The sequence below is a fragment of the Gavialis gangeticus genome, unplaced genomic scaffold (genome assembly GCF_001723915.1).
Source record: "Gavialis gangeticus isolate Ggan-Ray unplaced genomic scaffold, GavGan_comp1, whole genome shotgun sequence".
Taxonomy (NCBI): domain Eukaryota; kingdom Metazoa; phylum Chordata; order Crocodylia; family Gavialidae; genus Gavialis; species Gavialis gangeticus.
Window position 1 is genome coordinate 8,939,771 of NW_017728996.1, and position 16,704 is coordinate 8,956,474.

The window sequence follows — 16,704 nt, forward strand, 5'->3', positions numbered from 1 at the left end:
CCCCCCCCCCCCCCCCCCCCAAACATTTCAGAATCTGTTTTCATGGAAGGAAAGTACTGGTAACATCTGTTTGTGTGGCCCATCTCTAGGCTGTCTGAGCCTCCTAAAGAGCTCCAACTCATCACTTCCCAAAGACCGCAAGTCCAATGCGCACTCCTTACAACCCTTTTGGAGATAGGCCGTTCCTTGTGCTTTAAACGTTGACTTCACTGAGATCCCATCATCACTGTCCCGTCTGCGACAGCATCGTTGCCATCACTGTTGCATTTCTGGGCTGTCAGAAAACGCTTTTGGCTTCCCTTTTTTAAAGAGACACCTCTTGCTTGCAAAATCCCAGTGCCTCTCATTGACGTGAACACGGATCCCACCAAATCAACAGAAATATCCGTTAGGTGACATTTCCAGACTAGCTTTTGGGAAACTTAAACCCTTCATGCTGGGCTGATGTTTTCATGCTCCTCTTGTCTTTCTGCTCCCGGTGCCACATCAGCATTGCTTCTGAGAAGTGTGAGCAGCCAGCCTGGTCATGTGAGCCTTTTTTGCCCTATATACGTCTAGATTATGATCGAGAGAATTACAGCCATTTAAAGAAAGCCGTCCCAATTCCTTTCCTCCTACTGTAGTTTGGTTCTCTGGGCCTTCTGCTTACTTACATCCTCCTTTTCCAGTTAGACTATTTCTTCTCCATGTGTTTCCTGTATGGACCCGCTGGGGGGTAGCAGGTATTCTAAAAAAACCCTGGGACTGAGTGAGTAGAAGTAGCTTCTGAGCATCCCTCTCGGACTGGCACCGCCAGAGTTATCGGCAAATTCGAGCATGATGGGCATTCAGCTAAAAGGCAGAGGCACTCTTGCAGGGAGAATTAAAGCAGCCATTCCCCGAGAGCCCCAAAATAATAAATACCTGCTGACACTGATCCTGATTCTCAGGGAAAAACCAGAGACAGGAAGGAATAGCATGGTCCCTGATTGCAGAGGTGCATATACTGCACTGTTCCGATTATAGGTTGCCCTTGTATATAAATCAGGTTCAGTTGCAGGGAAAAACACCTTTTTCCTTGCAAAAAGTTGATAACTACTGATAAAGACCTTTCAGTGGCTGTTGCCTTTCCAGACTCCCGCAAGGGAATCCAGTAACCAAAGAAAGGACCCAAAGGGCTAAATGCACTAAAAATACTGAAATAAAAACTGCAATGAAAAAGTGTTTTTGCACTAACCAAAGTAGTATAGGTATAAAAGGCAAGGCTGTCAGGGGCCCAATTGCAGGTTGACCTCACTTATAAACCAAGTGCGATTTTCATGGTTCTTGTGGAATAAAGAAAGGGGTAGACTTATAATGAGAACAATCCCGTAATTAGACCTGTCCCTAGCAGTTCTTAATGGACACTGTTCGATGTTACTACTCAGTGGAGTCTTATAAAATAAATGATTCTTTCAGTTTGAAAATAACACAATTGTTGGAAAATAACAAGTGCCACCCGTGATTCAGTCCATCAAATGTCCTAGTGCTCTGTCTGTGCGTCATGGGTGCGGTGGAGTAAGGTGCTGCTCTTGTATATTTTTTCAGATAAGCCGTGTGAACTTTTCTGCTCTCCGCTGGAAAAGGAGTCCCCCGTGCTGGTGGCCGACAGGGTTTTGGATGGCACGCCCTGCGGGCCTTACGAGACAGACCTCTGCGTTCATGGCAAGTGCCAGGTGGAGTAACTTTCTGTTGTTTTTTCTGGGTTGCTTTAGGCTCTCTGAGTTGTAAATAAAGAGCATGGAGGGTGGCTGTCAGACCGCCCATGAAGTAACTCGCTTGAAAACCACTGCTGGAGTTTCTTGTGTTTTGGTTAAAGAAATAGGACAAATGCCTGAGATATAAGAACATATTACTGAACAGCTGGAGGCGTTTAATGATGTGATGCTCTCCCGTGTGGTAATCAAGCCCTTCGGGTTTGAAGGGACCTATGGGGGCTCATGTGGTCTGTTTAGCTCCTGCATTTTCCTCCTTGCTGGGGCTGTCCATTGGAGGAATGTTGCATGCTGTTTGCTAGATCAAACTGCCCACTAGCGCATTATAAATGTTGCATTATCAGCACCCTAGCCTGTCTAGATATTTCCAGAAATACAGGGGTGGTTTTGTAAAGCAAAATGTTGATAAGCTGCAAATGATGCAAGCATCAGTCTCCAGGAACAAGTCCTGCAGACTGGAGTGCAGCCCAAACCGGAGAAAACTGAGTGCAAAAAGACTGGGAGGGAAAAATCCTCAGCCCTTTCCTGTGTTTCTGGGGTGGCTTACTTTGTGGAGTGGGCGGTTCTGCCAGCTGCTGGCAAAGAGATGGGTAAAGCTCATTTCTCCTATCTAGTATGACTTGGCAGGGATCAGCCTCCCCGGCCAGGCTGTGAACACACCATTCAGAGTACTTTGTGGTGTGATGTACGTCATGATTTGAAGCATGCATTCGGGTGGAGGCAGTGGGAGGCGAAGACTGGTGGGACTCATCTAAGCTCTGCCTATTCACTCAGCTTTCAGCAGCTTGTGCAGCAGTTCAGAGTATGACCATCCACTCTCTTCAAGCTTGACCTCCTCTCCGTGGGTCGTAGCTTTCCCACCTGACATCTTTGGGCAGCGAGCCATGGGCTCTCTCTAGCCAGCCGTGTAGACTTTCGGAGTGTGATACCTTTTCTCCTTTTCTCTCGTATTTTGATCAGTAGCGAAATGGTTAACAATGCTACCTTTCATCACGGGGATCTGAATGGAGCCATTCCCACCCCTTAGAGCAGTGCTTCCCAAAGTGGTCCTCTCCCAGCCCACAGCCCCCCCACTCCCATGACCCCATCCACTGATGTTGTGACCCTGTAGTTTGGGAACCGCAGCCTTAGAGTGATTGCTTCTGGCTCTCGGCAATCTCAGGTGGGAACACCATTTCAAATTTGCTGCAGAACCTTTTAGTCTTTCTTTTTTTAAATTAAAACTGAGGTTTTTGAAGGACAAGAATGTGGCTGGGAGAGGGGCCAGTGCACTGTCCCACTACACGCCAGCACCCTTCCAGACCTCATGCGAGTACGTACCACGATAGTGTCAGTGGTCGTCCGTGCAAGTCCTCCAGCAGGGGCTTCTCCTCTGTCTGGCCCACACGTGGGTATGAGGGTGTGTTCGGGACTTGCTCCATGAAAATTGGAGTTGCAAAAGACCTGTTGAGTCATCCAGCCCAGCCCTGCCAATCCTGGGTTGGTCCCTTCTGTTTTTTCTGCAGATTTGTAAAGGTGCCAAGTGATGGGGCTTGCTGCTTTCCCCCAGAGGGACTATTTCTCAGCCTAACACATCTGTCAGGCCATCTCTCCCAAAGTTTATCCTGCCATCTCCATTGATTTCAGTGGCACGGGGCTGATTTTTCACCAGCTGGGTGTCTGGCACGGTAAATTTAGCAAGAATCCTAATTGCTGTCATATATTTCTTAGAGTTGGCAGGGTTAGGGCCTCACAGCTGGCACACCCCAGCTCAGCTCGTCCCAGAGGAGAAATAGTTGTCTGGTGGCTTCTGCTTTCGCTGTCGCGTTTCGACAGTGTCGTGTGGGAGGCACATGCAGGGAAGTAAATGGGGGGCTTTACTCCCATAGAGGTGCACATGTATCAGAGGCTTTCTATGCTTACGATGTCCCCCTTATAAATAGCGCAGTAGGATGTGTGCCAACCTTGATGCAAACTTAGCAGTGCAGTGTTGCAACAAATGTTTCCTGCTACACAGCCCTGGAGGGACGCACTTTCTTCAGCTCTTCTAATTTACACCAACAACGGATCAGGGGTGGGAGCTTACTAGGGAGTGAGGCACAAGAGTTAACATGAGGTGCTCTACACATGGGCAGGCTCATGGTACATCCTGGTGATATATTTGATCTCCTTTTTAAAGAAATGCCATTAACGACCTTTCCTAGCAAGACCAGCTGTGCCCCTCACTGCTGCACGCCAAGGATCATCAGGCCAAGCGACCCAGTGGACTACAAGGCAGATATTACAGCACTGTGTGTTTTCCTCCTCCAGCGAGCAGTAGTAGTCAGCACCCCTTTCTGAGCACGGCGCTTTGGAGGTGCATCGTGAAAAGCAAAGCATTGCTTTAACTCGGGTCGGCTGCCTTCAACCGCGCCGAGAGGTGATGACAGCTGCAGAGCATCCAGTCCATTTGCACCTGGCTACAGAGAAAACGCAAAATGATCAGTTCAAGCCGGGAAGATTTTAAAGCCTTCTGAACTCATTTATAATGGTCTTCGGCTGTACGAACAGTTTAGCATGAGAAATCACTGTACTGCATCCTGCCCTGAGCAGACTCCTCTAGCTTGCTGCCTGACAAATCAGTTTAACATGCATATTCACTGAATTACCCTTCTCTCCAGGTCATGCACTATGTAGACAAAGCCTGCTAACAAGCAGAGCGGGGGAACTTGTGAGGGAAATAAGTGGTAAAATGGGAGGGAGGGGTGACAGAGATTTGTTTTTCTTCTTGTTTCATCCCTCCGCGGCAAGTAGCTAGGGGAGGCAGCGATGACACATTTCCAGGGTAAGAGACACATTTTTAGAAACCATTGCCTGCAAACACCGGCCAGGGATTCCAGCAAGCAGCCCCTTCCCTTGCAGCTGTAGGTTCGTCCAAACCAATCTCTCGTTTCCTGACTGTAAAATGAATGCGGAGAAGGTTAGCAAGGAGAGAGATGTGCTTGCTAGGAAGGGGTCCTGGGGAAGGGGAAAGAGAAACCTCATCCAAGGCCTCTCAAAATATCCTCGCCCCCAGCAGGAGCCAGACCAGGAAAAGCTGTTCTCATTTACATTGGACAAATGCATTGAACTTCAAGCTTCACTTGAGGGTTGCAAATTGGACTCAGATCTGAACAGTGCAAGAGGAGCCTTTTTCTTGTTCGGTTTCACCTCACTGGAAGTGAAGTTTTCATGGACGGACAGCACTGCCAGCAACGCCACGGTGTTCCCTACCTGTAACTGTGGGCAGCGATGTAGCTAATCAAGTCCCATTTTAATCGAGTAGAAGCACCTAGAGCTGGAGAGATGCAAGTAAGGCATGTTGCCATGCTGTACACCGGTCAGTACTGGCTTCTGGAGCCGGTGATATAAATGGAGGGAGTGAGAACAGAACGACGTGAGCCTGCAGTTCTCGTGCTTGGCTTCAGGATGTGTGTCCAGGATCCGTACACCTGCTGGAGGTCTTCCCACTTCCCAGGCATGGGTTTGATGCCATCCTTCTAAGTAGTTTTTCAGCAGATAGGCGAGGCAGCCACTGGGGCCTGACCATACCAGCTTCAGCATCGGCTTCTCTGATGGCAAACCCTGGATACAGGCCCAGAAGACTTGTTACCCATCCTCTCTGCTTCTGTTCCCCTGCCATCCCACATGCTCCCTTTGCTCTGCCCACATCATTCGTCTTTCTGCTTCTACTCCCTTTTCCCTTGATGCTTTCCATTCCTGAAAAGTTCTCCAGCTTGTTTTCTGCAAAGCAGCATCCCCTTTGTCTTCAGATCCCTTCCATAAAACTCACCTTCTCAAGCAGTCCTACTTCCTTCCTCTCCCCAGTGATGAGGACCCACAGCCTTTCCCAAAGCAATGCCCCTTGAACTGCATTTGTCTTGCCTTAGGTAGATTCTTATACATTCAAAACACAGGACAAAAAACAGGACTCGGGTATGGCTTTCAGTAACACAGGGCAAAAAACAGGACTTGGGTATGGCTTTCAGTAACACAGAGCGACTTGGGAGTCTCAGCATCGGTTTCAAAAGGGCATGTAGGCACTTAGGACCTACATGTCACTATGAATCAATGGGATTTAGGCTCCAACATGTCTTATTTCTTGAAAACAGTATCTAAATCACTTTGGCCTTTTTTTTTACAATTTTATTCCATATATCTGGAGCGAATCTTACACAGATTTATCCCATCCTTAGCAAAACTCTTCAGTTTCAGCTATATAAATATAGATGAGAGTTTGCCTGGGTTAGGACTAACTACAAAGTTAGGAAGAAAGAGGCTCAAGAGTTGGGCTGAATGCTGAAAAAACAGTGTAAAGTTACAGCTTTTCTACAAGTGCTATTGTAGTAATAATGCATTTTCACTAGCAACGTTCCTTGAGCAGGCTAGAAACATTGTCTGGTGTGCCTACGTGGAGTTGACATTTGCTGCTTGAAAACATATTCAGCCCTCTGTTAAGTAAAGTTCCTTGTGTGACAATGTTCTTGAGGTGCTACAAGTCTCTACCGTCTGGTTATCAGCAGTCTCTTGAGCCTGAGATGATGAATACTATTAGTGTCAAATGGGACACTTTGCACCCTGTAGCTACCACCCCATCGTACCTGGATTTGGCTGTTAGGCAAGTTAGGGCTGTGATGGAGATCTGCGCATAAGAGGGTATCCAAATCTTGGCTTGCTTTTAAGAAGTGACAGACCTACAGTGAAGGGTGCATGTGTGGTGGTCCCCGAACTTCTTGGCCCTGAAGTTGAAGGTTGTCTATGGTACGTTTCCTTGTTGGGAATCTGCAATTTTTGAAGCATTCCAGTTTCTTGCTGTGTTGGTGCTGCTGGCGTTAGTACAGGATGAATAGCAGAAGCACTGTTAGAAAAAGCATTGGGTGTTGCACAAATGGGCCACAGTGAGAAAAGGAGCTGCTAGTCATTGAGCTGCTCCCAGTCACCTGGTACTCCCTGATTAGTAAATACTTGCAAGACTGAGGCTCTGAACACAGCGGCAGAACTTGCCAACTAGGGCTGGATATTGTACTCCAGGATATTTTATAAGGCCATTTTGAAAACAGTATCCTGTACAGTGGAATATGGCTGTGGACCAAAAGCAGCTTTTCCTGAGATTTAACAATTTACGACTTGAGGATATTTGGACTTTTTCCACAACCTTCTCATAAATTTGTTGCCATATTGTGGCTACCCTTAAGCTGCTGGCAAACAAACACTATATGCATTGATAATACGTTGCAGATCGTGCTGTCTTGGGGTAGCAAAAGCATTACGGGAGGCGTTCCTTCAAACAGGTCATGTCAGAATGAGTTAAAGGCCAGTGGAAATCTCGCAATAGTAGATGCAGTTTCAATAGGTGGAGGTGAGTGCAAAGGATGTGTGCAAAATAGCCAGGTGCCTGGACAACCTGGTGATCGCTGAGCGAACTATGTTCCCGTCTTTTGCCGGATTTATAGCCTGTACAGTTATTTACTTCACTTTGCATTGCATTTTATAACACCACATAAAACGTCTGTATGGGGCACTGTAGTGCTACAGGGGGTGTCTCAGTCCTCCAGCATCCCACAGTGCTTTGCTTCCCATCCTCCGCCCACTAAGAGGGGGAAGGATGGGGACCTGGTTGGACAGTCACTGAGTGCTGCCAGGGGTTTGCAGCCTGCTGGGGAGGGGAGGGGAGGGGATGTGGACAGCAGCCGGTGCTGCCACTGAGTCGACCTTCCCACTCACAGGGCTGCAAACCCCTCCTAATAGCCTGCTCCCTGGCAGCCCACCCCCACCCCACCCCCATGCCTTTAGGGTGCTTTGGAGTACTCCAGTTGGGCTCAGCAAGTGTGTGCCTGTAGCACAACATTTTTGTAGCACTTCAAGGTACTGGGGCATTTGCAACGCTATAAATGTAACGTCTGTCCTCGACCTCAGTTTAACTCGGAAAGAGCATGTAGTGTGAGGGCGATAGCAATTTTACTATAATATCTACCTTGGATGCTTTTATTCTTTTTCCTTTATAACCATGGAGATAATCTTGCGAAGTAGCCGTCTCGCATTCGAAGGCTGCTCCTGAAGAAAGGAGTGTTGGCCACCCAGAGGAAGGGCTGGGGAGCTTGTCTTGCCAAAATCAAGTGCTCAAGAGAAGAAGTTTAAATCAGTTGTAATAGTGATGTTAATATTGCAGTGCAAACCATAAATGAATGATAGGGCAATACAAGTAAAGCCTTTCAAACCAAACAGCCGAATATTCATTCTTGACAGCCTGTTTAATATTTGAAATAGAAAAAGATTCATCTCGTATTAAGTTCTAAAGTCTTCAATGCCTCTAACAGGCTGTTCGGGAACAGGCCATCTTACTTAAGTCTGAAAATTCATGTTTAAAGAAGGACTTATCTTGGTTCATCTGTAGATGAGCTATTCAACAAGAACTGCAGTTCAAGGCTGAAGAATGAAAGTGCTGAGGGGAACCTGGATTTTTATTCTCAATTACCCAGCTCGGTGTTAAAAATGTGCTAAATAAGGCTAGAAAATACATAAATATACCTAATAGTTATATCCTGATTAATATTAACTCATCTGTTATTGGCCTTTATATAAACTATGACATGACCTAAACCAGACCTGAGTGGCATAAAGCCACTGAACAAAGTCTAAGTGATCTTTAACTGATTTCTTCTGACCTGTCTTTCATGCACCTTCTAACCTCTGACACTCTCCCACTTGCTCATTTTATTTGCGTCCTCTTCTCTTACCCAAACTCTTGCCCACAGCCAGTGTCAAGCAGCTGAGGGCCTACTGCAGTCTACAGGAGGACATTAAGATAGACTGTAAGGCAAAGCTCTGGTCAAATTAATCAGCAGTAACTACTGGCACTCGGACCTCCATGAGCAGGTGGGCAGCATGAACACACCACATGTACGGCAGGAGGGGTATACCTGACAGTACATCTCATTCAGAGCAAGATAGGCATTGTCTGCTGCCGGCTCTGAATGAGGATCCCTGACTGAAGAAAACTGAAAGTTCAGAAAACAATAATGACCTAGCTAGAGTAGCATGAAGTAGCATTTACCTTTGCTGTTGACTTTCATAGCATTTCTTCTGGAATCAGGAGGCGTAGTCACTTTCAAATGAGCTGTGTGAGTAGCATCCTCAAGGTGACTCTCATTCACAAATCCCAGGAAATGCCCATGCCCAACGGCTGGCCACCACACTTCTAGCAAAGCAAGGTGACTTCTCTTAACCTGTGATCTCACTTCAGCTGCTCACATGGGTACATTCCTGTTAATGTGCTCTGCCCCTTGAGAGGTGAATGGACACTGGCTATTACAGACAAAAGTTGGCAGTGCAACTGGAGCTGTCATAACCAGCAGGCTCCGTACATGATTAATTTGCAGAATGGCACATGTTGCATCAATATTTAGATTTGATCCAGCGGGACAGCTAGTTGAGCTCAGCGTATGGGAAGCATTACAGTTTTGTGAACATACAGTGTCAGGCCTGACATGGGCTGGATGTAGATAACAATAATAATTGCAATTATATGGTAAAATGTACACATACACGCGGGCTGCACCAGTGGAGGCTCTTGCAGAGCCTTCCAAAACATTAATGAAAACATCGTTAAACAAACACCCAAACAATATGGAAAGCCATTGATGCATCTGAGAAGGCAAACAATGTGCATTTTAAAGAGGAAGTGCGCAGCAGTGGCTGAAACTAAAAATGAGAGGTAGTTAGCCATGTTAGTCTGAAGTCAGGCAGAAGGCAGGGTAGAGGTTCACCTTACAGACTAACTAAGTAAGATATATATAGAGCAGGAGCTTTCATGAACTCGAGATCACCGCATCTGCTGTGCTGTGGAAAGCTTGTGCTCTCTTTATGTATTATGTCTTATTTAGTTAGTTTATAATATCACCCAACAATTAGTATTGTCAGATGTTTAATTATTCAATAAAGGGAGGCAGAGAGGGAAGGAGACGCTTGCGCAGAGGGAATGAGTTTGGTGCCCTGTCACTCATTTAGTAAAGGCACAATCACCTGCCAGCTAAAGGGGCATGGATAACTGCAGAGGTGGGAAGAAGTAGTGCATGGGCCTCACCTACACAAGATGCCTTAAGAAGCTGGTCCCCTACTGAGATTTTCACTTTAAATTGCAAGGCAGACACCGACAGGGCCAGAGAATCTCCTTGGGTTTGAAATCATTGAACCTTTCATCAGAGCGATGCTGGGTGATGTGTGTTGATAACAACGCTGCAGCTGCACCACTGGCGGTTAGCAAAGGAGATGGGTAGGAGTCAGAGCAGACAGGCATAATCCAGCCTCTCACTTCAAGGCAATCCTGCACTGCACTGCAGCGTCTGAGCTGGAATTAGCCCGCACATTAAAATCCCCAGGGTGGGGGCGGGGGTCTGGAGGGCTTCACGAGCAGTGTCGACGCCAGAGAATGCAGCCAAGAAGTCCCCTATACAATGCCGTGGTGTGCTTGCACCAATGCTGCCACATTTTTTGGTCCTCTTGTAGCTGCACAGAAGACAGCCGGGGGGCTGGATGCACACTTCTCCTGAGTGCGTCATCTTGCGCACTGCAACCAAGATAATTAAAAAAACCAAGATACTTCCCTTCCTTGTCAGTCAGCTTGGGGCTGGTGGAGTCTCCAGCCAGACGGACATGGACTTGGCTCATGCCTGCAGTCTGGTGACTAGCAGGAGATGTGTCGTTCATAACTGCGTCAGGAACCTGCTGATTCATTTGAACAAGTTCTTGGCCTTCATCTAGGTCCCCAGTTTATCCTTCCTCACCCTCCTGCCTACTCGTTACAATCCCACCACACCTACCAGTGCACTGAACTGGAAAGGGAGCGGGTACTAGAAAAAATTATCTAAAAGAGCCAAAGGGTACAGTTATATTGGATCCCTTATCTAATTCATTTCTGAGCTAGTTAGCTGGTAAATGCTCTGCCGGTGATATCTGTGGCACCTTGGGAGTCTCAGCACTCTCACTTTGCACCAGCACGTAGCCCTGACACAAGACCACTTGAGCTGATGACCCTACCATTTGAATCTGTGCTGGAGTTTCTAGCCTAGTGGTTCTCCACCTTTTTAGACTCAAGGCACCCCCTTGGAAAATACCAGGCCTTAGGTGTCCCTTGTTTTTTAAGTGTAGAAAACTAGTAATGCAATTCTTCTGTTGCAAAGAACTCAGAAAGACCACAGCAGGACAGACTGTTTTTAACACTATGAGTTCCTATTGCAAATATCTAGGTGTATCTTGTGACTCAGGTTTGCACACGTAACAGTGCTAACATTGCATTGCACCCTGCAGCACCCTTGAAAAGATCTCAAGCACCCCAGGGTGCCACCACCCCCTGGCTGAGAGTCACTGTTCTAGCCTGTAGCTGTGTCCTTCAAAAACATCTCACACTGGAGTATTGTCAAAAGTCAAGAGCTCAGTTCTGCAAGCACTGCTACAAGATGTTCTATGGAAAGCATCTGCAATTCTGCAAATACCACTGGAAGCTTCTCTCATGAATAGCAACATTTTTGCTTTTCTCCTTTCTTTTCATTAAGAGTGGGATTTTCAAAAGGATCTCAGGACCTTAGAAGTGGCATCCTGGTGAGTCAGTGTGACTTGTGCTTCTAAATCACCTAGGCACATTAGGCAATCCTGCCCTAAACCCTTAACATTGTTTTATAAAGTAGCATTACTAAGTGCTCTTTTATTTAGGGGGAAATAAAATCAGGCCTGGGGAAGAGAAAGCTAGCAGTGAGAACTCTCATCTTTGTACCCATGGAAGCAACATGTTTCCATCTTTAATTCCCAAACCCTGGATTGCTAAAGCACCTTGGTACTGCTGAATGACCAACTTCCTCAGAGCTGCAAGAGGTTAAGGCAGGACTTTGCCTCCTCTTCCTACAGGCCAGTGCCAGGGGGAGCGCTCAGCCGGCCCCAGGAGCATGGGTGTCATAACTGGTAATGATTCTGTTTGGGATCTTTCCAATAGCAAAGTGCTGGTGGGTTTGTCCTTTACTCATAACTGAAAGGCAGAAACCCCATTTCATGGCGCTCTGTATCAACTTTGCAATTTTATGAACGGTTGAAATGAAATGAGACCTATACGGCTTACTAATCAAGAGGTGCCAGTGTAGCCACACCAAAGTGGGGCAGCCAGCATGTGGTGAAATGGCTTATCTGATACCCCAGTGACCATGCTCGTTCTGTTGGAGCGCATCCTGAGCCTCCTTGGATGTAACTGATAGCATGTATCGTGTGTGTGTAATACTGCAAAGCAGCAACTAGCCATATCTGTACCGTGGGGTTTTGTACCCTGCAAACAAACTCATGCTATAAAAATGTGGCTACAAAGCCTGGGAATGGGCTCAGCCCACCTGGTAGCTTGTTGACTGTACCCCAGGGATAGAGCTTGCAAGACCATTTGGTGTGGACCTAACCCTGTTCCTTGTGAAACCACTGGTTAAATTCCCAGATGCCCAAATGGATCCTGTTTCCAAATGTGCAGCGCCACTGGAGCCTGGTGACAACAGGACTTCAGCTTTTCCTTGGCATGTCAGTACTTGATGTTGTCATCCTCATTGTAAACCCTCATTGGAAAGGTACTTGATCCCTCCACATCATTCTGGAAAGCAAAGCATTTCATCAGCTCTCTCCTAGGAAAGATCTCTTGTGTTTTGCACTTAGTTTGGAAAGCCAAACTGGAATCGGCATGTCCATATGAATGTGAATATGCAACTTAGCACAGAGGGAAGTCTGGGAGCTACATTTCCACGTCCAGGTATTTGTTTAACAATCACAGTGAGCCTGTTGCACACGCGTGAGTCGTTCATTAGCTGAAACCTCGGAATGAACATTTGAAAGTTCATCTTACACGTTTATAAAATCATAAGGCTGAAAGTGAGCTCAGGGTTCATCTAGTCCAAGCCCTGGCACAAATACAGGATATGCTGTTCCTACACCATCCCAAAGAGATGCCTCTTCTTGGAAACCTCCAGTGCTGGAGAGTCTACAATTTCCATTGTCCCGCTGGTTTTAGTGAGGAAGTGGATCTTGTGCTTTAATCTAAATTTGCTTTCCTTCAGTTTAAATCCATTGCTTTGCAGTCTGCTCTCTTCAGCAAGGAAGAATGATTGTTCTCCCTTTTCTTTATGTTAGACCTTCAAATATTTGAAAATGATATCATATCCCCCTAAACATCCTTTTCTCCATACTAAACATACCTAGGATCTCTTGACCTTTCCTTGTACAGCTTGCATTCCCGTCCTTGTTGTTCACCTCTAGATCCTCTCCAGTTTCTCTACATTTCAAGAGCACTCACCCCTGCCCTCCTTATCTTTCCCTAGGTGATTGTACATTGACCTGGGAGATGAAGGGTTGGGAACAGTAGATCCAGATTAAATTTGGTTCTTATGATGTTGTCAGCTCCCTCCTTTTTGCTTATCAAGGGATCATCAGTACAATAATGATAAAGAATAATAGTCACGACTTGCCTCCCACCTCATTGCATCTCAGTAGGAAGGTAGGCAGGCAGATGTTTCCAGCTGTGCTCAAACAAACCCTCACAGATGACATAGTTTCTTGTATTCAGAGACATCAGGCTGTCCTCTTGCTTTCCACCAGTGTCAAATTCAGTATCCCTAAATCCTGTTTTGCGTATGGTGTGAAGTTCAGCCTGAGATGTCTCTAGTTGTGGGGACTCCACAATTTCCTTTCATACTGTATTGCATTTCCTGTTGGTAATCTTTTTCCCGGCAGTCTTTTGCCCCGTGATTCTTGTTTTGTTTATACTGATTGGCAAAACCTTCTCCTACAGCCTTCTAAGTATTAGAGGATGGTCATCCTGTCTCCTCATTCATCCTCCTCTAGAGATGGACCTAAATCAAATATTAGATCAAAATACAATACAGTTTCAGTAACATTTGAATCATGAGCTTTAGGGCTAACTGGTGCCATCTGAAACGTGAAGGCAGTTTGTGTCCAAACCCTGTGTTCCTTAGACCTGTCCTGATCTGACATCAATATGCTGCACTCTCCTAATCTTTCCCCATCAGCCTTCTTTTTTTTCCCCCAAGCCAGCTGTTTATTATTTTAGTTGCTCTGTCCAAAAATCTCTCCAGTTGTCCTCTCTTTCTCTGGTAAGGTGGTGCCTATAAGCCGTGTTCAAAAACAGTATTGTCAGTAATCGTCTTGTAAATGCATGTGCCAAAGGAAGTGTTTTCATGCAGAGACAGGAATCCACAGTTTATTTTTAGTGGTAAAATCTCTGCTAATCAGTTACTAAATGAGAACTCTCATTTCAATAGAAGTTTATGCATTTGTCCCATTCTGGGGGCTGGAGAGCCTTTGGTCCTGGGATCCTACAGAGGTACAAGCCCACTGTCCCACTTGAAGTACCTGTGACGGATGAAAGATAAAATGTGCTTACGCTTCTTTAGTTGTGACTCATTCAAGTTAATAGGATTTCACTCCAGGGACAAGCTATACGTTTAAAGGTCTGTGCCACTCTTTCTTTTGTCCCCAGTTTTGACTGGTATCAGTCAGAACCACCTCAGACATGACATCTGTTTTTACCCCAAGCTGTGACTTTTTCCCATGGTCACAGATTTGCCCCAAACTCAGTAACGATAGTAATGTATGTCCCAGTTCTCTCTTAACTAATCTAGTTTTGCTTCACTGAAGTCAGTGGAAGGTTTCCCAACCTATTCTAGTGTAACTGCAGAAAGAAATCAGGTCAACAGTATCTCGAGGATTTATTTTTAGATTCTGGAATATACCCACTGAAAGATGATATCAAAAATGTCTTGAAATTAAAATATATTTTCAGCAATCCTGTGCAGTCGAGGATGATTATCTTCCATAGCTGTCTTATCTGTATGTCTGAAGATGGCTGATGAGGCCTGTCTGGGATCAGCAGACTCTACTGCAGCTCGGGCATGTGTTTCCATGTGGGGTGGATAGTGGTGGATTCTTGATTTGGTCTGTGAAACACTGTTTCTGCTGCTCCCGCGTTTTCATCTCCTGTCGTTGTCGTGAGGTTTCAAAGTACTGAGATCCCTACAGCAGACTCTTCCTCCATTTGGGGCAGTCCTGGGTAATAGTCTCCTATGAGTTGACACTGATGTCACATTTTTTTAAGTTGGCCTTGAGGACATCCCTGAAGCGTTTTCTCTGTCCTTCCCTTGAGCGTATGCCTTGGTTGAGTTGGGAGAATAAAATTTGCTTTGGGAGTCTGAGGTCAGACGTTCAGGTAAGATGGCCTGCCGATGTTGGGTGATCATCGTCTCAATACTCACGGTGTTTGCTTGTAGGAGGAGGACACTGGCCTTGGTGTGTCTGTCTTCCCGCTGGATTCGAAGGATCCAGATAGCGTTGATGGTACTTCTCCAACAAATTCAGATGTCTCCTGTACCTTGTCCATGTCTCAGCTCCGTATAGCAAGGTGGGGATCATGACTGCTTGATAAACCATGAGTTTGGTTTCAGTCTCTGAAAACCCATTTCTTCAGGCATCCAAAGGCTGCACTTGCACATTTGAGGCACTGTTGGATTTCTTCGTCAAGGTCAACCTTCGGCGAAAGATGGCTTCTGAGGGACAGGAAATACACGGTGTTCTCCAGGGTCTCACCATGGATCTTGCTTACTGGAGCTGGGGACTGTTCATTAGGACTTTAGTCACCTGAATGTTAAGCATCAGTCTCATTTTCTTGTATGCCTCGGTAAAAATGTTGACGATTGCCTGAAGGTCTGTTTGCAAGTGAGCACACACTATGGCATCATCAGCATACTGGAGCTCAATGATTGAGGTCAGGGTGGTCTTGGTTTTGGCTCGGTCGGCTGTAGTTAAACAGCTTCCCATGCATTCAGTAGTTTATTTCCATTCTGGCTGGACGCTTGTTGGAGGTCAGATGTAGCGTCCCAGCAAGGAATATTGAGAAGAGTCTGGGAGCGATGGCGCAGCCTTGCTTAACTCCCATTTTAACCTCAAAGGGATCTGTGATGGATCCACTTCTAAGAACCACCACTCGCATACCATCATGGAGCAGGCAGAGCATGGTGACAAATGTCAGTGAGCATCCATACTTCAGAAAGATCCTCCCCAGTGCTTCTCAGCTGACCATGCCACAAGCTTTCATGAAGTCAAAGAAGGCTGCATAGACAGGCTTATATTGTTTCCAGCATTTCTTCTGCAGGTGGTGAGCTCCAAAATCATGTGCCTCTTGATGCCCTAAACCCAGGGTTTTCAACCTTTTTGGATCAGTGTACCCCCGGCGGCCGGACGTGGAGCAGCAGGGGGAAGAGGGTGGTACGCGGCTGAAGGTGGAGCAACGGCAGCTGCCACATGCAAGCTTCCCTCACCCCCCACGTCCACCCAAGCGGGTGGCACCTGTGTGGCAGCATGGGATGGTGTGTGGTGGTGCTCTGTCCCTGACCACCTGTGCATACCCCCTAGGGCCTTCTCAAGTCCCCCCTGGGGTACGTGTACCCCCCGTTGACAACCCCTGCCCTGAACCCATGCTGAGATAGTTCTTCAGCAAGGAGAAGATGGTTCAGGAGGGTTCACACAATGGTCTTTCCTGTGGTGGACAGCAAGGTGATCCCTCTGTAGTTCCCACAGTCAGACTTGTCTCCTTTATTGAAGATTGTCACAACCATGGCATCCCTGGGCACATACAGACAAGCACGCACGTGCCTCTTGCAGCATCTATATTGAGTCCATGAGTTTCTGTACCTAGGAAGTTGATGAAGTGCAGTTCTGAGAGTGGGGCATTAAATGGTTCAGAAACCAGAAACCAAAAGGAATTAAGTGGAGACAGAGTGAGGAGGGCGGCACGTGGCCCGTCTGCACCTGGAACTTGGAGAACCCCAGCAGTGGGAGGTTCGCCTTGAGGAGCACCAACTGCTCCCCCACACTGGGGTCCAAGGAGGTGTGGCGGGGTGTCACAACATCACCATCAATGCTGAACACCCTCTCGCTTGGA

The 16,704-nt window shown here is 46.7% G+C and overlaps 1 protein-coding gene across 1 annotated transcript in view; it reads left to right on the forward strand.

Moving 5' to 3' along the window:
- Nucleotides 1-16,704, forward strand: part of ADAMTS17 (ADAM metallopeptidase with thrombospondin type 1 motif 17) — a gene marked incomplete at its 5' end in the record, with an annotated part of 298,045 nt that overhangs the window by 176,734 nt on the left and 104,607 nt on the right. The window contains one exon of the mRNA XM_019503813.1: nucleotides 1,567-1,694. Coding sequence (XP_019359358.1) covers nucleotides 1,567-1,694 — 128 coding nt within the window. The remainder of the gene's footprint in view (nucleotides 1-1,566; nucleotides 1,695-16,704) is intronic.